Below are 23,851 nucleotides of genomic sequence, written 5' to 3' on the forward strand. Positions count from 1 at the left end.
GGCCCCTATGTAGAATCCAGATACATGAATGCTTTCCTCTATATACTGCCAAAGGTTGTCCGGGAATGCTGGGAGTTGTAGTTTTGCAACAGCTGTAGGCACCCTGGTTGGAAAACACTGGCCTAAGCCTAGCCTTCTATGAAAGGTTTTGTTTTTTTGTTCTTTTTTTTAATGTACTTTTTCAAGACGAGTTACAGAAGCAGAAAATGTGACACTTGTGTTCCTGCCCTTATTTTTCCAGGCTGCTTTGATGATCTCACTTATATGGAAATACTACTCCGAGCCAGTGATTAAGCTGCCCAGTAAGTGGATCGCACCCTTGGAACGTCTGGTAGCTTTTCCCAGTGGGATTGCAGGTAAACAAAAATATATAAATAAAAAAGTTAAAAGCATTTATATTTACACATCAAACATGATTTAACAGCTTGTATAGCAAGAATTATGCCATATTCTAAATACTGTACATCACATTACCTATCCTGTACTTATCAAGTATTATACTCCAGAGCTGTACTCACTATTCTGCTGGTGAGGTCACTGTGTACATGCATTACATTACTTACCCTGTACTGATCCTGAGTTATATCCTGTATTATACTCCAGAGCTGCACTCACTATTCTGCTGGTGAGGTCACTGTGTACATACATTACATTACTTATCCTGTACTGATCCTGAGTTATATCCTGTATTATACTCCAGAGCTGTACTCAATATTCTGCTGGTGAGGTCACTGTGTACATACATTACATTACTTATCCTGTACTGATCCTGTATTTTACTCCAGAGCTGTACTCACTATTCTGCTGGTGGGATCACTGTGTACATACATTACATTACTTATCCTGTACTGATCCTGAGTTATATCCTGTATTATACTCCAGAGCTGTACTCACTATTCTGCTGGTGAGGTCACTGTGTACATACATTACATTACTTATCCTGTACTGATCCTGAGTTATATCCTGTATTATACTCCAGAGCTGTGCTCACTATTCTGCTGGTGAGGTCACTGTGTAATACATTACATTACTTATCCTGTACTGATCCTGAAATATATCCTGTATTATACTCCAGAGCTGCACTCACTATTCTGCTGGTGAGGTCACTGTGTACATACATTACTTATCCTGTACTGATCCTGAATTATATCCTGTATTATACTCCAGAGCTGCATTCACTATTCTGCTGTATTATACTCCAGAGCTGCACTTACTGGATTCGCTATGTACAATGCATTCAGAATGTTATCAGTTTTTCATGTTTTGTTGATCCTTGTGGTAAAAGTGAATTCATAATGTTAGATATCTTTACTAATTCATTACAAAGGAAAAAAGAGACATAAATATTCATACCACTTACTCAGGACTTAGTTAAACCCCCTTTGGCAGTGATTCCAGTCTTCAGTCTTCTTGGGGAAGAGGCCACAAGTTTTTGTGGATTTTCCTCCATTCTTTTCTGCAGATCCTCTCAGCTCTGTCAGGTTAGATGAGGACCGTCTGTGGAAGCCATTTTCAGGTCTCTCCAGAGATGTTCCGTTGGGTTCAGGCTCTGCATGGGCCACTCAAGGACATTCACAGAGTTGTCCCTAAGCCGCTCCTGTGTTGTCTTGGCCGTGTGCTTAGGGGCATTGTCTTGTTGGAAGGCGAATCTTCACCCCAGGGCACTCTGGATCAGGTTTACATAAGGAATATCCCTGGACTTTACTCCATTCAGCTTTAGCTTAACAAGTCTCTCTATCCCCCAGACATGATGCTGCCCCCACCATGATTACTGTAGGGATGGTATTGGGCAGGTGATGGGCAGTACCTGGTTTCCCCCAGACATGATGCTGCCCCCACCATGATCACTGTAGGGATGGTATTGGGCAGGTGATGGGCAGTGCCTGGTTTCCCCCAGACATGATGCTGCCCCCACCATGATCACTGTAGGGATGGTATTGGGCAGGTGATGAGCAGTACCTGGTTTCCCCCAGACATGATGCTGCCCCCACCATGATCACTGTAGGGATGGTATTGGGCAGGTGATGGGCAGTGCCTGGTTTCCCCCAGACATGATGCTGCCCCCACCATGATCACTGTAGGGATGTATTGGGCAGGTGATGGGCAGTGCCTGGTTTCCTCCAGACATGATGCTGCCCCCACCATGATCACTGTAGGGATGGTATTGGGCAGGTGATGGGCAGTGCCTGGTTTCCTCCAGACATGATGTGGTCCCCACCATGATCACCGTAGGGATGGTATTGGGCAGGTGATGGTCAGTACCTGGTTTCCTCCACACATGATGCTGCCCCCACCATGATCACTGTAGGGATGGTATTGGGCAGGTGATGGGCAGTGCCTGGTTTCCTCCAGACATGATGCTGCCCCCACCATAATCACTGTAGGGATGGTATTGGGCAGGTGATGGGCAGTGCCTGGTTTCCTCCAGACATGATGTGGTCCCCACCATGATCACTGTACGGATGGTATTGGGCAGGTTATGGACAGTGACTGGTTTCCCCCAGACATGATGCTGCCCCCACCATGATCACTGTAGGGATGGTATTGGGCAGGTGATGGGCAGTGCCTGGTTTCCTCCAGACATGATGCTTCCCCCACCATAATCACTGTAGGGATGGTATTGGGCAGGTTATGGACAGTGACTGGTTTCCCCCAGACATGATGCTGCCCCCACCATGATCACTGTAGGGATGGTATTGGGCAGGTGATGGGCAGTGCCTGGTTTCCCCCAGACATGATGCTGCCCCCACCACGATTACTGTAGGGATGGTATTGGGCAGGTGATGGGCAGTGCCTGGTTTCCTCCAGACATGTTGCTGCCCCCACCATGATCACTGTAGGGATGGTATTGGGCAGGTTATGGACAGTGACTGGTTTCCCCCAGACATGATGCTGCCCCCACCACGATTACTGTAGGGATGGTATTGGGCAGGTGATGGGCAGTGCTTAGTTTCCTCCAGACAGGACTTTTTAATTGAGGCCAGCTCACTCTTTATCAGACCAAAGATTCTTGTTTTTCACAGTCTGATCTTTTTGAAAACGCAATGTGGCTTTGATGTAATTACTGAGGAAAGGCTTCACTCTGCCCACTCTCCCATGAAGCCCAGATTGTGGAGGCTGCAGTGATGGTTCTGGACCTTCTGGAATTTTCTCCCATCTCCACACAGGATCTTCGGAGCTCATCCAGAGTGACCATTAGGTTCTTGTTCTCCTCTCTTACCAAGGCCCTTTTCCCCCCATTACTGAGTTTGGTGGGGCGGCAGCTCTTGGAAGTGTCCTGGTTATTACAAACTTCTTCCAGATAAGAATTATGGAGGCCACTGAACTCTTGGGAACCTACAGCAGAAACGTTTTCTCCCCTTCTCCAGATCTGAGCCTCTGCACAATCCCATCTCTGAGCTCTAACAGTTATTTTCTTTGTATGCCTTGGAGTTTTCTCTGATATACATTATTCAGCTGTGAGACCTTATATAGACAGGGCTGTGTCTTGTCCAATCAGCTGAATTTTCCGCAGGTGACTCCGACCAAGGTGCAGAAACATCTCAGAGATGATCAACAGAAATAGGAGGAGCCAGAGCTGAATGTTAAGTGTCATAGTAGAGAGTCTGAATACTTAAAGGGGTACTCCCGTGGAAAACTTTTTTTTCTCTATCGGCTCCATTGGGGGACACAGACCGTGGGTGTATGTTGCTGTCTCTAGGAGGTGTGATACTATGGTATAAAATTCAGGCCCAGAGCTAATCAGTTTAAGTTTAGTGTCTGAAGGAGGTGGACATGGTCTGGAATTCTCCAGACCAGGTCTTCTGAGTTTTTGTTTTCCTAGTATAGGGACGTGTTAGTTTTTTATTCCTTTTTCTTTTCTGTTTTCAGGTGGGGTCTCAGGGACTCCGGTTCCCTGTTTCCCCATTGCGAGTAAGGGGGCACAGACATTGCGTATATGCGCTGTTCATCCCCCCTCGCCAACTGTCAGCACCTGGGTTGGTACCTCATGGGTCCGGGTCCCCCTATTTCCCTGCTCGCTTCGCTCGCGCATAGCAGCCAGGCGTGATGCAGGTAACTAAAGCTGACTGAAGACTTCACTGAAGACTCCATTAGGTAAGTTCTTCTGACTGAGGTAAGTACTTTCCTCCCTTTTCTCCTTAGGTACGGACTTGCAACCTCTGGAGACCCCCTGTTTTTGGCCCACCTTTCAGGTTATGGGGTTGGCTTATACAGGGGCTGGACTTTTATTCTGGGGAGTTGCATCTCAGGGGGCATGCAATCTATGTTTTACATTGGGCACTTCACTGTATGTGTGTGTGTGTGTGTGTGTTTCTTGCGACTATGTCCGCAGCGCCTTATATGCGGCTGTGAGCTGCAGCGCTGGTACGGGCCGGGCGCTCTCAGTGCCGGCTTACTTTCACTTCTCAGGCAGCGCCTTATATGCGGCTGACAGCTGCGGCACTGGTACGGGCCAGGCGCTCTCAGCGCCGGCTTACTTTCACTTTCCCTGGCAGGCCGCCCGCTCTATTTCCCTGAGCGCATATGCGGCTGACATGTGCGCTCGGGACAAGGAGCGGGCGCCATTACAGCTTCTTCTCGGCAGTCTATAACTCCGCCCACAGGGCTGTCGGAGCTCTTCAGAGGCGCGAAGTAGCCTCCAATCAGCGCCGTGGGCGCGATTTTCAGTTAGAAGGGGCCGATCAGTTAGTGCCTCTGCTTCAGGCACACCCCTCTCTCCCTATTGCCTGGCCTGTTTCTTACACTCTAGCTGCACGGAGCCGAGTTCTCCTCACTGCAGCTGCCAGGGGACACAGACTAGGGTGAAATGTCCGTACCCAGAGCTGTTCCTCCCTCTAAACAGAAACCTGGAATGTCAGTGACTTATTTAGTCTGTAAGCACTGTCATACCAAGATGCCTGGCTCTGCTGAGCCCACTTGCCCTGCCTGCTCCACTGCTCCCCCAGACCCCCTGGTACCCCCTGATGCCCTTTTGGTTCCGGTGGATTCAGCAGCTCCACCAGCCTGGGTTTCTCCCAGACCCAGTATATGGCTGACTTGACCCAAGTCTCCCGTTCGGTGGCTGAGGCCTCCCGGGAAGTGGTGTCCGCCTTGAAGAGGTCTTCCTTGCGCAGGGCCTCTGAGAGGGCCCGCTCCTCATCTCCACATACTTCACGCTCTCACAAGCGTACTAGGGGTGCCTCGTCTGACTCTTCCATTGAGCCTTCAGATAGACATGGGCGTTCCCCTCGTGGGTCCCGCCCCCCCTGTCATCTGGGCACAAACATCGCTCCTCCGGAGGCCACGCCAGAGCCGCGTACCCGGTCAGGGTCGCCCCCCTCCAGGACTGCCTCTACTCGTTCACATTCTCCTGGTGAACTGGCGGACGAGGCTTCCGAGCAAGCATCTGACTCATTGGTGACAGCCATAAGAGACACCTTTCACTTAGAGGACCCAGGATCTTCGGATGTCACTCCAGGAGTATCCTTTCATCGTCCTAAGCCAGCACCTCAAAGGTTCAGCTCTCACGCTGACTTTGACGACATTCTAGAATCTGCATGCGAAACATCCAGACAAGAGGTTCCCGGGAATCAAGACGATTCAAGAACGTTATCCATTTGACAAGGACTTTGTCACTAAGGTGGTTTCCCCTCCCTCAGTGGATCCACCAATCTCCCGGATCTCTAAGGCGGCTACACTGCCACTGACAGATGCCGCTGCCTTCAAGGATTCCACGGACAAGAAGGTAGAATCCTTAGCGAAGTTTGCCTCTGAAGCAGCTGGCTCTTCTCTTCTTCCCATCTTCGCCTTGACATGGGTGTCCAAGGTGCTGTCGGAGTGGTGCCAAAAGCTCCATCAGGATATCTAAGCGGGATCCCCCCCAGAGGATCTATCTGCTCTGGCCCTCCCATGCTCTAAAGCTGGGGACTTCCTGTGCGCAGTTTCCATGCAGTCAGCCCGTTGTTCTGCCTTTGCTGTGGGTCACCTAGCGGCTCTCCGCCGCTTTATGTGGCTTAAAGCTTGGAATGCGGATGCCGCTTCCAAAAGGTCTCTCACTGAGCTTCCTTTTACGGGTGGCCATCTTTTTGGCAAGCGCATTGATGAGATTATCTCTGAGGAGACGGGAGGTAAGAGTTCCTTGTTGCCTCAAAATAAGGCTCGCCCTACTTCCCAAAGGAAGTACTCTTCCTTTTGGTCCTTTCGGACCTTTGGCTCCAGCAAAGGGTCCGGGCAGGCACCTTTGCGTGACAAGAAGGCTCCATCGTTCCTGGCGCGCCCGTCTTGGAAGTCGGACTCCAACCGGTCCGGCCGTTTTGCGCCCAAATCACGCAACCGCAAACCCACTTCTGCATGAAGTGAGGCCCCCACCCGCGTTTTTTTCTCGGATGGGAGGTCGTCTCTTACTTTTTCGAGACATCTGGACCTCACACATTCAGGACTCTTGGGTCAGGGACGTGGTGTCCAACGGTTACCGAATCGAATTCGCCTCCCTTGCGAGGGATCACTTTTTTCGATCCCGGGCCCACTGGTCGCCTTCTCTGGCGAAGCAATTTCGAGAGGCTCTCCAGTCTCTGCTTCTCCAGGGGGTTATTGTTCCCGCTCCTCCAGGGGAATGGTTCCGGGATTTATATTCCAATCTTTTTGTGGTTCCCAAGAAGGACGGTTCTGTGCGGCCAATCCTAGACCTCAAGCGTCTCAACCGTCACCTTCTCATCCGCCACTTCCGAATGGAGTCTCTCCGTTCGGTGGTGGCGTCCCTGGAACAAGGGAGTTTCTTTCACCGGTGGACATCAAGGATGCCTTCCTCCATGTGCCAATATTACCAGGCCATCATCGGTACCTCCGCTTTGTGGTTCCGGAGGGGCATTTTCAATTCGTAGCCATCCCCTTCGGTCTGGCCATGGCTCCTCTGGTCTTTAACAAGATCCTTGCCCCAGTGATGGGCCTGTTACGATCGAGGGGGTCTCGGTGATACCCTACCTGGACGACCTTCTCATCAAGGCTCCAACCAGAGCCCAGATTCTGGAGAATGTGGACGTCATTTTCCACACTCTGGATCGCTTCGGGTGGATGGTCAATCGGGACAAGTCAGTCCTCTGTCCTACCCAGTCTCTAATCTTCTTGGGACTTCGCTTCGACACGGCCTCTGCCCGAATTTGGCTCCCGCCGGACAAACATATGGCGCTTCTGTCGGGGGTCCGCTCCCTTCGGACCCAGGTCTCAGTCCCCATCCGCACTTGTATGGAAGTCCTGGGTCGGATGGTGGCAACTATGGAGGCCGTACCCTTTGCCCAGTTTCATTACCGCCCCCTTCAACTGGCGATTCTCTCTCGATGGCACAGGTCTCCTTTGTCCCTCGATCGTCAGATTGTTCTCCCTTGCAGGGTCCGTCAGTCTCTGCTCTGGTGGCTCCGCTCCCCCCTTTTTCTCCAAGGGCGGTCATTTCTTCCCCTTCACTGGCAGGTAGTTACAACGGATGCCAGCCTGTCGGGCTGGGGCGGCGTGTTCAGGGATTGGACGGTTCAGGGACTCTGGTCTCCCTGAAAGACTCTTCTTCCGATAAAAATATCGGAATTATGGGCGATTCTTCTTTGTCTTCTTCATTGGGAGTCCCGTCTTCAGTCCCGTCCTGTCCGCGTCCAGTCGGACAATGCCACGGCCATGGCATACATAAATTGACAAGGCGGCACTCGCAGCTCGGCAGCCATGGCCGAGGTGACCAAGATTCTCATCTAGGCGGAAAGCAAGGTTCCGGCCATTTCTGACTCTGCGACCTCTGGGGCATTCCGGACGTGGACCTCTTCGCGTCCCAACACAATCGGAAGATCCTTACTTTTGTGTCCAAGTCCCGGGACCCTCAGGCTCTGGCCGTGGACGCCCTAGTGATTCCTTGGGCTGGATTTGCCCTACCCTATCTGTTCCCTCCCCTTCCGCTCCTTCCCAGGGTTCTGAGGAAGCTCAAAACAGAGGGCGTCCCCGCCATTCTGGTAGCTCCAGATTGGCCCCGAAGGTCGTGGTACGCCGACATAGTCAGGCTCCTGGATGACGCTCCACTGCGCCTTCCGCTCCATCCGGACCTGCTCTCTCAGGGTCCTCTTTGCCACCCCAATTTACAGTCGCTACATTTGATGGCGTGGCGGTTGAGACCGCGGTTTTGAGGGCCCGCGGGTTCTCTTCCCAAGTCATTCACACCATGCTCAGGGCTCGTAAGCCCTCCTCCGCAAGAATTTACCACCATACTTGTCGGTCTTATTTTCGTTGGTGTGAAGCTCAGGACTTATCCCCTGTCACCTTCTCGGTTCCCCGTCTTCTCTCCTTTTTGCAGTCGGGTTGGAACTGGGGTTGTCTCTCAGTTCCCTTAAAGGTCAGGTTTCGTCCCTTGCTATTCTTTTCCAGCGGCCCCTGGCTTCTCATTCTCATGTCCGGACCTTCCTTCAAGGAGTGGCGCATGCTGTTCCTCCTTATCGGTCACCCTCTCCCCTTTGGGACTTGAATTTGGTTCTGAGTGCCCTCAAGGGTGAACCCTTTGAGCCCCTTAGAGAGGTGTCTCTCCGCCTCCTTTCTTGGAAAGTGGCGTTTCTTGTTGCTATCACTTCCATCCGGAGGGTGTCTGAATTGGCAGCTCTCTCCTGCCGTTCTCTGTTTCTTGTGATCCACCAGGACAAGGTTGTTTTACGGCCAGATCCTTCCTTTTTGCCTAAGGTGGTTTCGGCCTTTCATCTCAATGAGGTCATTGTCCTCCCGTCTTTTTGTCCTGCTCCTTCTCATCCTAAGGAGCGCTTACTACACAAGCTGGATGTAGTTCGGGCTGTTCGGTCTTATCTCTCCATCACTTCTTCGTTTCGTCAGTGTGATTTCCTTTTCATCCTTACGGAAGGTCGTTGTGAGGGACAACCTGCTTCCAAGGCCACCATTTCTCGGTGGATTCGGTCCGCCATTTCGGAAGCCTATCGCTGTAAGGGGAAGATTCCTCCTTTCAGGGTTGTGGCTCATTCTACCCGTTCTGTTGGGGCATCTTGGGCTCTCCAGAATAGAGCCCCGGCCTCGCAGATTTTCAAGGCGGCTACCTGGTCGTCTTTGCACACTTTCTCGAGGTTCTACCGAGTTCATACCTTCGCATCGGCTGATGCTAGTCTGGGTCGTAAAGTGTTGCAGGCGGCAGTGGTTCGGCCGTCTGCCTGACTGCTTATCTGCCTACCCAAGGGACGGCTTTGGTACGTCCCACGGTCTGTGTCCCCCAATGGTGCCGATAGAGAAAAGGAGATTTTTGTTTATCTACCGTAAAATCTCTTTCTCGGAGGATCCATTGGGGGACACAGCTCCTGTCCTTTTTGGGGTTTCCTTTGGTTCTCTGTCCGAGGGTGTGTTCGGTTATGTTTTTTTATTCTGGTTCTCGGACAGTTTTGGGTTTTTCTTTGACCTGTTGGTCTCCTCCTATTGCTCTGAAACTTAAACTGATTAGCTCAGGGCCTGAAGGCGGGTATATCCTGCTGGGAGGAGCCGACTTTTTTTTATTACCATAGTGTCACACCTCCTAGAGACAGCAGCATACACCCACAGTCTGTGTCCCCCAATGGATCCTCCGAGAAAGAGATTTTACAGTAGGTAAACAAAAATCTCATTTTTTTTAAATCAACTGGTGCCAGAAAGTTAAACAGATTTGTAAATTACTTCTATTAAAAATCTTAATCCTTCTTGTACTTTTTAGGGGCTTTATACTACAGAGGAAATGCTTTTCTTTTTCGATTTCTCTTCTGTCACGACCACAGTGCTCTATGCTGACCTCTGCTGTCCATTTTAGAAACTGTCCGGAGCAGCATATGTTTGCTATGGGGATTTTCTCCTGCTCTGGACAGTTCCTAAAATGGACAGCAGAGGTCAGCAGAGAGCACTGTGGTCGTGACAGATGAGAAATCCAGAAAGAATAGCATTTCTTCTGTAGTATATAGCCTCTAAAACGTACTGGAAGGATTAAGATTTTTTAATAGAAGTAATTTACAAATCTGTTTAACTTTCTGGCGCCAGGTGATTTAAAAAAAAGTTTTCCATGGGAGTACCCCTTTAAACTGATACTTGCTCTCCAAGGCGCCTCGCTCTCAATCTTCAGCTCAACACTATTCGCCCTCTGTGGATGGGATGCCTCCTCTCTCACAGCGCCAACCTCGGAAGTCATCTAGATGTCGCTGATCCTGCTTCTACTGGTTCCCGAGTGATGTCTTCTGGTTTCGGGACATATGTCTGACACGTATATCTTTATTCCGCTTTTTATGGTTTATTTTTTTGGTTTTTTTAAATATTTGATATAATGTTTACTGCTTAAGATTTACAGATACCGTTTATGTTTATCTCCTCCCCTTGCCTGGCTTACCTTGAATACTTATAGTTACTTCAACTACCTCCTATCATTATCCCTTAGAGAGGGTCCCCCTAATATTAACGTAGGGTTTTCCCTCTCATAGCTAAATATTGTACATAGCCGCTCAGGTTCTGGCCTTACCCCCATTTTATTTCTATATGGATGCTATTGTTCTTTTCTCATTGTTTCCATGTGCGACTTGTGCCGCCTTCCACTATCCCCCAGTACGGGTTAGTCTAGTTAGGCTATGCTATGTTTTAGGCAAGTTTATTTAATAAACATAATAGTGTTTTTTTTACTGTTTTTATTCCAAGCGCTAAGTGTACTATGATTTTTTCAGATGGGCATTGGAATCTCTTGCCTTGCTTTTTGCTCTCTTCTCTGGGACATGTTTTTGCTTTCATTCCATTTTATGGGACAATGGCTAATCTAACAGTTTCTACCCTTAATGTTCAAGGGTTTAATGTCCCAGAGAAGAGTGCAAAAATTCTTTAGGCTTTCCATAAGCTGAAGACTGAATACATATTTTATGTATTCAGGAAACCCACTTCAAGACGAGACATACCCCAGTCGTTAATATCCTTTTTGGTATCATGCTACTAATTCTGAGTCTTTTACTAAGAGAGTGTCTGTAGAATTTCACAAATCTGTGCCTATCAAGGTCTTCTCTACCTTGGTAGATACGGAAGCTAGATTTTTATTTTTAAATTGCGAACTGCCAGGCCATTTGTTCACTATTGCTTCAATTTATGCTCCTAACCGGGAACAAACTTCTTTTTTTCTTTCTACTGTTGATGCTCTTACCTCTTTTGCAAAGGGTACTATCCTATTTTGTGGAGATTTCAATGTTTCAAATACAAGATTGAAATTCGGATTTCAAAGTCAAATAAAAAAAATTCCTGTAATGTAATGCATTAATAACTCTGGGATGCTTTTACCTTTCATTCTGATTCCGAGATAGTTTTTTCTTGACATATTCTACTTTATGTTAGGGGTAAAATTTTGTCGATACTTGCATCATTTCTTGGTGAAAAATTCAAAAATTTGATGAAAAAATTTAAAATTTTGCATTTTTTTTTATTTGAAGCTCTCTGGTTATAAGGAAAATGGATATTCCAAATAAATTATATATTGATTCACATATACAATATGTCTACTTTATGTTTGCATCATAAAGTTGACATGTTTTTACTTTTGGAAGACATCAGAGGGCTTCAAAGTATAGCAGCAAGTTTTCACAAAATTTTCAAAATCGAAATTTTTCAGGGAACAGTTCAGTTTTGAAGTGGATTTGAAGGGCCTTCTTATTAGAAATACCCCATAAATGACCCCATTATAAAAACTGCACCCCTCAAAGTATTCAAAATGACATTCAAAAGGTTTGTTAACCCTTTAGGTGTTTCACGGTAATAGCAGCAAATTGTAAGGAGAAAATTCAAAATCTTCATTTTTTACACTGGCATGTTCTTGTAGACCAACTTTTTGAATTTTTACAATGGGTAAAAGGAGAGAAATCTTCCTAAAATGTGTAAACCAATTTCTCTTGAGTAAGGAAATACCTCATATGTGTATGTCAAGTGTTCGGGCGTGCTAGAGGGCTCAGAAGGGAAGGAGCGACAGTGGGATTTTGCAGAGTGAGTTTTTTTTAAAATGGTTTTTGGGGGGCATGTCACATTTAAGAAGCCCTTATGGTTCCAGAACAGCAAAAAAAAAAAAAAAACACATGGCATACTATTTTGGAAACTACACCCCTCAAGGAACGTAACAAGGGGTACAGTGAGCCTTAACACTCCACAGGTGTTTGACGACTTTTCGTTAAAGTTGGATGTCTAAATGTTTTTGTTTAGTTTTTTCACTAAAATGCTAGTTTTCCCCCAAATTTTTAATTGTTACAAGGCGTAATAGGAGAAAATGCCCCGTATATTTGTAACTCCATCTCTTCTAAATATGGAAATACCCCATGTGTGGACGTCAAGTGCACTGCGGGCACACTACATTGCTCAGAAGAGAAGGAGTGACATTTGGCTTTTGGAAAGCAAATTTTGCTGAAATGATTTTTGGGGGCATGTCACATTTAGGAAGCCCCTATGGTGCCAAAACAGCAGAAAGAAAAACCACATGGCGTTCTATTTTGGAAACTACACCCCTCAAGGAACGTAACAAGGGGTACAGTGAGCCTTAACACACATAAATAATCATTAAGTGGGATGTGAAAAGGAAAAATAAGAATTTTTTTTACACTAAAATGCTGGGGTTACCCCAAATTTTTCATTTTCACAAGGAGTATTAGGAGAAAATGTCACCATAAATTTGTAAATACATTTCTTTGGTGTAAGGACATACCTTATATCTGGACTTTAGCAGCTCTGCGGGTGCACACCGTTCTCTGAGGAGCAGGAGCGCAGTCAGGGGCCTTGAGCTTCTGCATTGCTGCCTATGGAGCCAGAACAGCGGGACCCCCCCTCAAGGGGCATTACATGGGGTACACTAAATAACTAAAATGTACAGTGGGACTTAAAATCATAAAAAAGTGTATGTTCCCAGAATGATGACCCACGGCATAGCCAAAACTAAAAAATATGCCCACCCCAAACCCTATGCTCTGAATCATCATTCTGGGAATGTGATGTGTGTGGCCGTCCCTAACCTGTTGCCTCAAATGCGCACCCCGCTCAGGTGGAAAGAGAGCGCTGCACATTGGAGGCAACATAAAAAAGTCCCCAATGATAGTGACTCAGTGACCCATGACCCATTTTTGGAAAAAATACCCCCAGAGGTCTTATCAGTTTATTTATTTAATTTTTTTTTTCGATGAAACATATTTTTGGGGCAATTTAGTGGTTTATGAGGTTAAAACTTGGAATGTACTGTGGACTTGGTACATTGGGGTCGAATTATGGAAAATTAAAATGAAAAGGGAAAATTTAGTACTGCATGGAAGTGTGATACTCCCTGAAGCAGTTTTCAATGCAGAGGCACGGATGATCAGGGAAAGTGTCACATTGAGTGGTGGTGTCCTTCCGAATCTCCCTCCTGTTACACACTCTGCATTTTTTCTGGGATCGTCCCTTCTTTCCAGTGTGGGGGACCTCACCAGGAAAGTGCTGGCCTGGGACGATCCTGGCACCTATAACTCCAGTTCCTTGGGAAGTCCGGCCTGCTCTTTCCCAGTCTCCAAAGATCAGGACCTTTAGGACTTCTTCTTGGAACTGTAGGAATGTCCCTGTGTTGCCAGCATACTGGGACAGTACAAAAGAGTTGTACATGGCAACCTGTACCATGTAGACCGCAACTTTTTTGTACCATACCCGTGTTTTCCGCATGGCCCTGTATGGCTTGAGGACTTGATCAGAGAGATTAACTCCCCCCATATACTGATTGTAGTCCAGAATACAATCAGGCTTGAGGACCGGTGTTGTGGTACCATGCACAGGGACAGGTGAGCTGCCGTTACCATGAATAGTGGTCAGCATAAGGACATCCCTCTTATCCTTATACCTGACCAGCAACAGGTTTCAGGTTTTCATGGGTAAGAGCACGGGACTCACCCTTGGAAATAGGTGTCTGGATCAAATTTAGAGGGAGGCCTCTCTGGTTCTTCCGCACGGTCCCCCAAGCGGACGTGGATCTGGCGACAAGGGATGTGAACAGAGGGATGCTGGTATAAAAGTTGTCCACGTACACGTGGTAACCCTATCCAGCAATGGGTGCACAAGGTCCCAAACGATTTTCCCGCTAACACCCAGAGTGGGGGAACAATCTGGGGGTTTAATACGGGAATCTCGTCCCTCATATACTCTAAACCTGCAAGTGTACCCGGAGGTACTCTCACAAAGTTTATAGAGCTTGACGCCATACCGCGCCCGCTTGGAGGGAATATACTGGCGGAAGATGAGTCTCCCCTTAAAACCGATGAGAGACTCATCTACCGAGAGCTCCCTGAGCGGTATGTAGGCCTCCAAAACATTGGCCACAAAGCGATCGATGACCGGCCTCACTTTGTAAAGCTGGTCATAGGCGGTTTCACTTCGGGGTGGACATGCCTTATTATCTGCATAATGAAGGCATTTCCGAATGGCCTCAAACCGCTTCCGTGTCATGACCATACTGTAATGCGGGGTCTGGTATAGGACGTCCCCGCTCTAGTACTGTCTGACACTGGTCTTTTTGACCAGGCCCATATGCAGCATGAGGCCCCAAAATGTCCTCATTTCTGCTGCATCAATGGCGTACCATTCATTGGACCTGGCCAAAAAAGAATCTGGGTGGTGGGCGATGAACTGCTGAGCGTACAGATTCGTCTGCTCCACCATGTGATTGACAAAGTTGTCACTGAAAAAATAACTGAAATAGTCAATTTCAGTGAATCCAGAATTGTCAATCCGGATTCCTGAGTCGCCAACAAACTCAGGAATCTGTGGCTGATAAGCCTCTGGGGGTCTCCAGACAGGTTCACTGGAAGGAGGCTCAGGTACACTTGTCTGGGGGGTCGGACTCCTAGTACGAGCAGCATGGACGCTCATATTAGTGTCAGCTACTGGGCCATTTTCATGGGGAGTGCGTGGCCTCGGCTTTTTTTTTTTTACTCCTACCTTTCCCTGTTCTGTATACTGTCCCTGCTTTAAGGGGCCTTCTTCTGTCCTGAGGGGCTCTGATCATGCAGAGGGGGGGGGGGGGGGTCCCTGGCTCCTTCTTGCAGCTCTAACCGCTGATTGAACTCAGACGGCAGAATGGCAAGAAGAGGTCATTAACCCCTTCCCTGCTGGCTGCTATTGGTCGGATTATCGTCCGGCCAATAGCAGCGATCCTGGTGGGGTGACGAAATCCCCACCTCCCCATAGATACAGGAGGTGATTGGGGGTGTATCCTACACCCCCGATCACGATGTATCTCTGTGTCAGCGGGTCACACGTGACCCGTATCACCGTTATCGCCGCAAATTGCCGGTGTGAATTCACCGGCGATTTGCGCCGATTGCCAACATGGGGGGTGGTTTGATGACCCCCTGGGCATTTGCGTGGGGTGTCTGCTGATCGATACCGAAATTCCCACGGACGTACAGGTACGCCCTGCGTTCCTTAACAGGTTAAAGAGTGTGCTAAGAGGGATACTTATACAACATGGTTCCAGACTGAAGAGGGAAGCTGCTGCTAAGCTGTCCTCTTTATTGTCTACTTTGCACACTCTTGAGACTAACCATAAATCTACACTTCAAGAAAATACTTTTATTGAATTACAACGAGTCAGATCCGAGATCAAACAACTAATTGACTTAAAGTGGAAGGAGATATCACCAATTATGTGGTAAGACTTTTTATGAGTGGGGCAACAAACCTGGCAAGTTTTTAGAGAGAGCCTTTAGAGATGAGGGCCGCTTCCTATATTTCCTCCATCAAAATGACTTTTGGTTTGGTGTCCCACTATACAAAGGACATATCCGCTGATTTTCATTTATATTATTCTTCTTTATATCAACTTCCTTGCTCTTCCTCACCTGCTCATAACTCCTCTGCTTACCCTTCTCTTTCTCAATATGTGAAGACTACTGCTCTTCCGATACTCCCTCCTGAGGTGGTTACAACACTGGAAGAACCTTTTACAGAAGAGGAATTGAAAGTAGGTATCTCCCTTTTACCTTCAGGCAAAAGCACTGGACCCAATGGATATTCAGCTAGGTTTTATAAGAAATTGATCTCGGATCTTTCTCTGCCTCTACTTTTAACAATATATCTTCCTCCTCTCCTTTCCCACAATCCTTTTTAGGGGCGCATATAGTAGTGATGCCTAAGGAAGGCAAAGATCCCCAACTATGTGCAAGTTATCGTCCTATCTCGCTAATAAACACTGATGCTATACTGTATGCAAAGCCTATTGCCAACCGTTTATCAAGTCATCTGGAATCCCTAATCCACCCTGACCAAGTAGGCTTTGTCCCTCGCAGAGAAGCAAGAGATCACACACTTTGTGCTTTTGCTTCCATAGCTTATGCTCGACACTCGCACCAGGCCTTGATGCTTCTTTCATTCCAGCAGATGCCGTTCCGGCAGATGTCTGGCATTAACTCTTTAGACACAGCGATCAAAGTTGAAAGAATTCGGGTTGTTTGGATGCCCGTAGACTTTACCCAGAGCGGCTCATTACTATAGGATCGTAAAAAATAGATCTATGTTACCCCAAATTTAACGCAAGCGAAGCCACGGGCAAAAGCTAGTAGTAATTATAAGGTGAATGTTTCTAAGAGTGTGGCCCTTAACCCCTTAAGGACGCAGCCCTTTTTCACCTTAAGGACTGAGCCCTTTTTCGCAATTCTGACCACCGCCACTTTACGAATTAATAACGCGAAAACGCTTTTTCCGAATATTCTGACTCTGAGATTGTTTTTTCGTGACATATTCTACTTTATTTTGGTGGTAAATTTTCAGCGTTACTTGCATCCTTTTTTGGTGAAAAATCCCCAAATTTCATGAAAATTTGGAAAATTTAGAATTTTTCTAACTTTGAAGCTCCCCACTTGGAAAATGGATAATCACAATAAATGTAAGTTTTGTTCACAAATACAATATGTCCACTTTATGTTGGCATCATAAAATGGACATATTTTTGCTTTTTGAAAAAATTAGAGGGCTTCAAAGTAGAGCAGCAATTTTAAAAAATGTCATGAAAATTGCTAAATCTGTAGGGACAGATGTTACAGAACTACAACTCCCAGCATGACTGGGCAGTCCAGGCATGCTGAGAGTTGTAGTTTGGCAACATCTGGAGGGCTACGGTTTGGGCACCACTGTAACAGTGGTCTCCAAACTGTGACCCTCCAGATGTTGCAAAACTACAACTCCCAGCATGCCCAGACAGCCTTTGGCAGTATGGGCATGCTGGGAGTTGCAGTTTGGCCTTCCTAGCGGTTGCCACAGTAAAGATCGTTTTACTTTCACTTTCCCTACCTGATCCAGTATCCAGCAGTCTCCAGCGAAGATCCCGGGTCCCCAGGCTACTTCTCCTGCAGGTACAGCCTCCATCTTCTTCCCACTATCCCCTCGACATCCAGGGGCGGGCAGAAGGGGGGTTTGCCATGGCAACCCCCTGTCCTGCGCTACCATTGGTCAGAACTCCGTTCTGACTAATGGCAGGGGATAGGAGGAGATCGCAGCTCTGCGACCTCACTCCTATCCCTTAGGCTGATCAGGGCTGTCACTGACAACTCCGATCAGCCCTATTTTCCGGGTGATCTGGTCACCAGAGACCCGATCAGCCCGGAATTGGAGAAAATCGCATGTCTGAATTGACTCAGGACCCCCCTGAATGATTCCAGCAGGCATCCCGATCCGGTCCCCAACCGGCTAGCGGCGGGGACCGGAATTCCCACGGGCGTATCCATACACCCTGCGTCCTGAAGAGGTTAATGTTGGTTTATCATCATCTGAATTGGACAGGATCCGTTCTAATTTTAGCTTCTCTCGTTCTATCAAGTATTTAGGTATTAGGGATTTGGATGATATATATAGTCTAAATTATCCACCCCTGTTAGCTTCGATACGCTCTGATCTTTTGAAGTGGAAGAAAAAAGATTTTTCCTGGATAGGAAGGATTATTAATCTTAAAATGAATGTTCTTCCTCGTCTTTTATATCTCTTTCAAACTCTTCCTGTCGTTCTCTCTTGTCACGATTCGGCAGGCTGGATGTGGATCCTCTGTGTCAGCGAGGGATTGGCGTGGACCGTGTCGGTGGACCGGTTCTAGGGTTGCTACTGGTTTTCACCAGAGCCCGCCGCAAAGCGGGATGGTCTTGCTACGGCGGTAGCAACCAGGTTGTATCCACCGGCAACGGCTCAACCTCGCTGACTGCTGAGAAGGCGTGGGACAGAAGGACTAGGCAGAGGCAAGGTCAGACGTAGCAGAAGGTCGGGGCAGGCGGCAAGGTTCGTAGTCAATGAGGATAGCAGGAGATCTGGAACACAGGCTTTGGACAACACTAAAGCTTTCACTGGCACAAGGCAACAAGATCCGGCAAGGAAGTGCAGGGGAAGTGAGGTAATATGGACAGGGAGCAGATGGAAGCTAATTAGGCTGATTGGGTCAGGCACCAATCACTGGTGCACTGGCCCTTTAAATCCTAGAGAGCTGGCGCGCGCGCGCGCCCTAAGGAGCGGAGCCGCGCGCGCCAGGACGTGACAGCCGGGGACCGGGACAGGTGAGTGACTTGGGATGCGATTCGCGAGCGGGCGCGTCCCGCTATGCGAATCGCATCCCCACCGGCAATGTCAGTGCAGCGCTCCCGGTCAGCGGGTCTGACCGGGGCGCTGCGGAGAGAGGAACGCCGACTCTCTTATCTCAAATTTCGTTTGGTCCCATAAACCTGCTCGTATTGCCCGCTGGATTTTATCGCGGCATAAATCGTCAGGTGGTCTTGGCCTGCCAGATTGCAAATGTTATTATATGGTGTCAGCACTGGTAAGAATCTTAGATGGTTTTCATGCTTATAATATTAAACCTTGGGTGATCTTAGAATCTGCTATCTTGTGGTATTCTTTTACATCATTTTCTTGGTTGCCTCTCTCGGTTACATAGTTAGTACGGTCGAAAAAAGACATATGTCCATCAAGTTCAACCAGGGAATTAAGGGGTAGGGGTGTGGCGCGATATTGGGGAAGGGATGGGATTTTATATTTCTTCATAAGCATTAATGTTATTTTGTTCCAGGAATGTATCTAATCCTGTTTTAAAGCTGTTAATTGTTCCTGCTGTGACCAGTTCCTGAGGTAGACCGTTCCATAAATTCACAGTTCTCATGGTAAAGAAGGCGTGTCGCCCCTTGAGACTAAACTTTTTCTTCTCCAGACGGAGGGAGTGCCCCCTCGTCCTTTGGGGGGGTTTAACCTGGAACAGTTTTTCTCCATATTTTTTGTATGGGCCATTAATATACTTATATACGTTTATCATATCCCCCCTTAAACGTCTCTTCTCAAGACTAAACAATTGTAACTCCTTTAATCGCTCCTCATAGCTAAGATGTTCCATGCCCCATATTAGTTTAGTCGCGCGTCTCTGCACCCTTTCCAACTCCGCAGTGTCCCTTTTATGGACAGGTGCCCAAAACTGAACAGCATATTCCAGGTGAGGCCGTACCAATGCTTTATAAAGGGGGAGTATTATGTCCCTGTCCCTTGAGTCCGTGCCTCTTTTTATACATGACAATATCCTGCCGGCTTTGGAAGCAGCAGCCTGACATTGCATGCTATTCTGTAGTCTGTGATCTACAAGTACACCCAGATCCTTCTCTACCAGTGACTCTGCCAGTTTAATCCCCCCCTAAGACATACAACGCATGCAGGTTATTAGTACCCAGATGCATAACTTTACATTTATCCACATTGAACCTCATTTGCCAAGTGGATGCCCAGACACTTAGTCTATCCAAGTCATCCTGTAACTTATACACATCCTCTATAGACTGTACCGTGCTACAAAGCTTGGTGTCATCTGCAAAGATAGAAACAGAGCTGTTAATACCATCCTCTATATCATTGATAAATAAATTAAACAACAGCGGGCCCAGTACTGGTTCTACCAAATGTTCCTACTGTGCCATCTCCCATAGCTCTGTCACTTAGGTCACTTTGTAAGATTTACTTAGCCAAAGCCCAACTTTTCTCCAAAAATGGCCCCCTCACCCCCTTGTTTGGGAATACCCGGATTGGGTTCATCTAAGCTTTTATCTATTTCTAGTAACTCACCCTTATCAGTCTATTCTCTGATGTCTGGTCTTTATATTAAACCCCTTTCTGAATTGGCGTTAGGTGTTAATCACACAAGCAAGATGTTTCTAGAATACACCCAATTACGTCATTTTATAGCCTCTCAGGGGAAGGCAAACTTTGTGTGGCATCTGATTTGCCAGACAGAGCGATATCCTTAATTTACAATCTACTCCTTGACTTGAAGGGGTACTCTGCTGCTCAGCGTTTGGAACAAACTGTTAAAAATGATGAGTTAAAAAATACTTGTTTATATTTATTTATTTATTTATTAACAAAAATGTGAGTCTGAAAACTTTCCAAATGCACGGTACACTACTTCTGATCATAACACATACAGGCAATGGATGTTTTGTTTGGCTCTCATAATCTCCTGACCTCAGTGGTAAAGATGGCGGAACCTTCCCCGAGATCATAATCTTACTATAATATTCTTCTATTACATTATACGGCCTGCTCGTTCCTGGTAACGCTGTGCTATTATAGTGTTATTGTCATAACTTTAGGTTGCTATTATAACTCTTGGCATCAGCCGTACACGCGTCCTAGTATGCATAAAGCCAACGCTGCGGCCAAGATGATTGGTTTGTGGCTCCAATAAAACTTTGTTCCTGTGAACCACAAAATATTTTGCCAGTTCTTTAGGCTTTCGCTAGATTCTTGAGGAATGACAACCGAGCGACTGTGGCCGGGAGGGAATCTCAGCGCCTTCTACTGGTGTTGTTTGAGAAAATTGTGATAGAACAGTGTTGTTTTGTAAGAACTTCCTTTGATGTCCTCTGTACGGCTTGATATACATTCTCCTGCTGTATGACACCTGGGGGAGAGGGGGGTAAGACCCCCCTCTCCCCCAGGTGTCATACAGCAGAAGAATGTATATCTATCCGTACAGAGGACATCAAAGGATATTCTTACATGACAACGCAGTAAACCATACGTTCTAGATAGGTTCATCAACAATGACGATTCAGGACACGGAAAATGCACATTTAGGCAGCATAGTTCCCCCCACACTAGGTTGTCAGCATAGTTTCCCCACACTAGGTAGGCAGTATAGTTCCCCCACACTAGATTGTCAGCATAGTTCCCCCCACATTAGGTTGTCAACATAGTTCCCCCCACATTAGGTTGTCAGCATAGTTTCCCCACATTAGATTGTCAGCATAGTTCCCCCACATTAGGTTGTCTGCATAGTTCCCCCACATTAGGTTGGCATTATAGTTCCCCCCACATTAGGCTGGTCATGATTTACTGCTATAGGCCATAGCAGTAGGTCCCGGGACCGGAGGAGTGGTGGTCGGAGCACCGAAGAGGACGTGCCTCTGGTAACTTACCGTGCGCGCGTTCTCCTCCTAGTTGCTCTGGTCTGTTTCTATGGGCGCACGCACGGGACGTCAGTGACGTCCCTGCATGCACTACCTCCCGGCGTCCCCTGCGTTTTTAAAGTTAACGCGGGGCTAGAGAAATGTGACGGGGGAAATTAATCGGGGGGGGGGGGGGGGGGATTGCTCCGTTGGATCCGCCACTGTGTCACATGTTAGGAAATGGGGGTGGGATTCATCAAAGTGTGTGCAGAGGAAAAGTCAACAAATTGTGTATAACAGTGGGGATCCCTATAGGGTAGTATTATTTATATAGTGTATTAGGATACTATTTAGGCATTGGGCAACAATTGCAGATCCCATAGTGATTGTCGCCCTGTTACCGCTGCCTTGTGTACAGAGATAGTGGATTGTGGATGCGGCTCTGGTGTATATGGTAAAGATGCCCAGCTGTAATGTCAGCCATGTTTAGTATTATGTTGACTGTGTTCTATATGCAGGTTATTCACTATACATTCATCTCTGATTCAAGGTGGTGTAGGCATTACCTGTTGGCTTGTGGTGTGCAACAAAGTTGTGGCCATTATGCTGTACCCCATCAGCTGAGACCTGCAGAGAAGACAGTATTCACAGACGCCCCGGACCCGTCATCTGCCTGCAGCCATTGTTTACAGTCCACAGGAGGTCTAGATGTTATTTATTCATTTCAGCTTTATATATGATGTATTATTGTGCCGATCCGTCCGTGTATGAAGTCTGTATTGTGATCTGGTCATTATATCATATTATTACATCACATACTAAATAAAACAATATAATAACTGGTGAGGTGTGTTCATTACGTGTTCTCTGTATGGTAAAGTATAAGCTGCTTAAATTCAAGGAAAAAAACCTTCACAGCATTATAGTAAGGTATTGTTTTGTACACAGGGGGCAGTATTATAGTAAGGCATATTTTTTTGTACATAAAGTAGGGAGTATTATTATAGAAGATATATTTTTGTACATAGGAGTCAGTATTATAGTAGACATATTCTTGTATATAGGAGTAGTATTATAGTAGTTATATTCTATATATGGAGATAACATCCGGACGTTACAGTGCATTGTAGATAACACCCGGACGTTACAGTGCATTGTAGATAACATCCGGACATTACAGTGCACTGGAGATAACATCCGGACGTTACAGTGCACTGGAGATAACTTCCGGACGTTACAGTGCACTGGAGATAACATCCGGACATTACAGTGCACTGGAGATAACATCCGGACGTTACAGTGCACTGGAGATAACATCCGGACGTTACAGTGCACTGGAGTTAACATCCGGACGTTACAGTGCTCTGGAGATAACATCCAGGCGTTACAGTGCACTGGAGATAACATCCGGGTGTTACAATGCACTGGAGATAACATCCGGACCTTACAGTGCACTGGATATAACATCCGGACGTTACAGTGCATTGGAGATAATATCCAGACGTTACAGTGCATTGGAGATAATATCCAGACGTTTCAGTGCATTGGAGATAACATCCGGATGTTACAGTGCATTGGAGATAACATCCGGATGTTACAGTGCATTGGAGATAACATCCAGATGTTACAGTGCACTGGAGATAACATCCGGACATTACATTGCATTGTAGATAACACCCGGACATTACAGTGCGCTGGAGATAACATCCGGGCGTTACAGTGCACTGGAGATAACATCCGGACGTTACAGTGCACTGGAGATAACATCCGGGTGTTACAGTGCATTGGAGATAACATCCGGACGTTACAGTGCACTGGAGATAACATCCGGACGTTACAGTGCACTGGAGATAACATCCGGACGTTACAGTGCGCTGGAAATAACATCCGGGCGTTACAGTGCACTGGAGATAACATCCTGACATTATAGTGCTCTGGAGATAACATCCGGACGTTACAGTGCATTGGAGATAATATCCAGAGGTTACAGTGCATTGGAGATAATATCCGGACGTTACAGTGCATTGGAGATAACATCCGGATGTTACAGTGCATTGTAGATAACACCTGGACATTACAGTGCGCTGGAGATAACATCCGGGCGTTACAGTGCACTGGAGATAACATCCAGAGGTTACAGTGCACTGGAGATAACATCCGGACATTACAGTGCACTGGAGATAACATCCGGACTTTACAGTGCACTGGAGATAGCATCCGGACGTTACAGTGCTCTGGAGCTAACATCCGGACGTTACAGTGCACTGGAGATAACATCCGGGCGTTACAGTGCATTGGAGATAACATCCGGGCGTTACAGTGCATTGGAGATAACATCCGGACGTTACAGTGCGCTGGAAATAACATCCGGGCGTTACAGTGCACTGGAGATAATATCCAGACGTTACAGTGCATTGGAGATAACATCCGGACGTTACAGTGCTCTGAAGATAACATCC

General features: G+C 47.1%; 1 protein-coding gene across 3 annotated transcripts in view; it reads left to right on the forward strand.

The window, feature by feature from the left end:
- GET1 (guided entry of tail-anchored proteins factor 1) overlaps window positions 1–22,236 on the forward strand; it is a 107,045-nt gene extending 84,809 nt beyond the window's left edge. For all 3 annotated transcript variants that reach the window (XM_056559683.1, XM_056559685.1, XM_056559682.1), the window contains exons 4-5: window positions 242–356; window positions 21,943–22,236. In XM_056559683.1, coding sequence (XP_056415658.1) covers window positions 242–356; window positions 21,943–22,016 — 189 coding nt within the window. In that variant the 3' untranslated portion in view covers window positions 22,017–22,236. The remainder of the gene's footprint in view (window positions 1–241; window positions 357–21,942) is intronic.
- Window positions 22,237–23,851: the final 1,615 nt, after the last annotated feature.

The sequence above is a fragment of the Hyla sarda genome, chromosome 2 (genome assembly GCF_029499605.1).
Source record: "Hyla sarda isolate aHylSar1 chromosome 2, aHylSar1.hap1, whole genome shotgun sequence".
Classification (NCBI taxonomy): Eukaryota; Metazoa; Chordata; class Amphibia; order Anura; family Hylidae; genus Hyla; species Hyla sarda.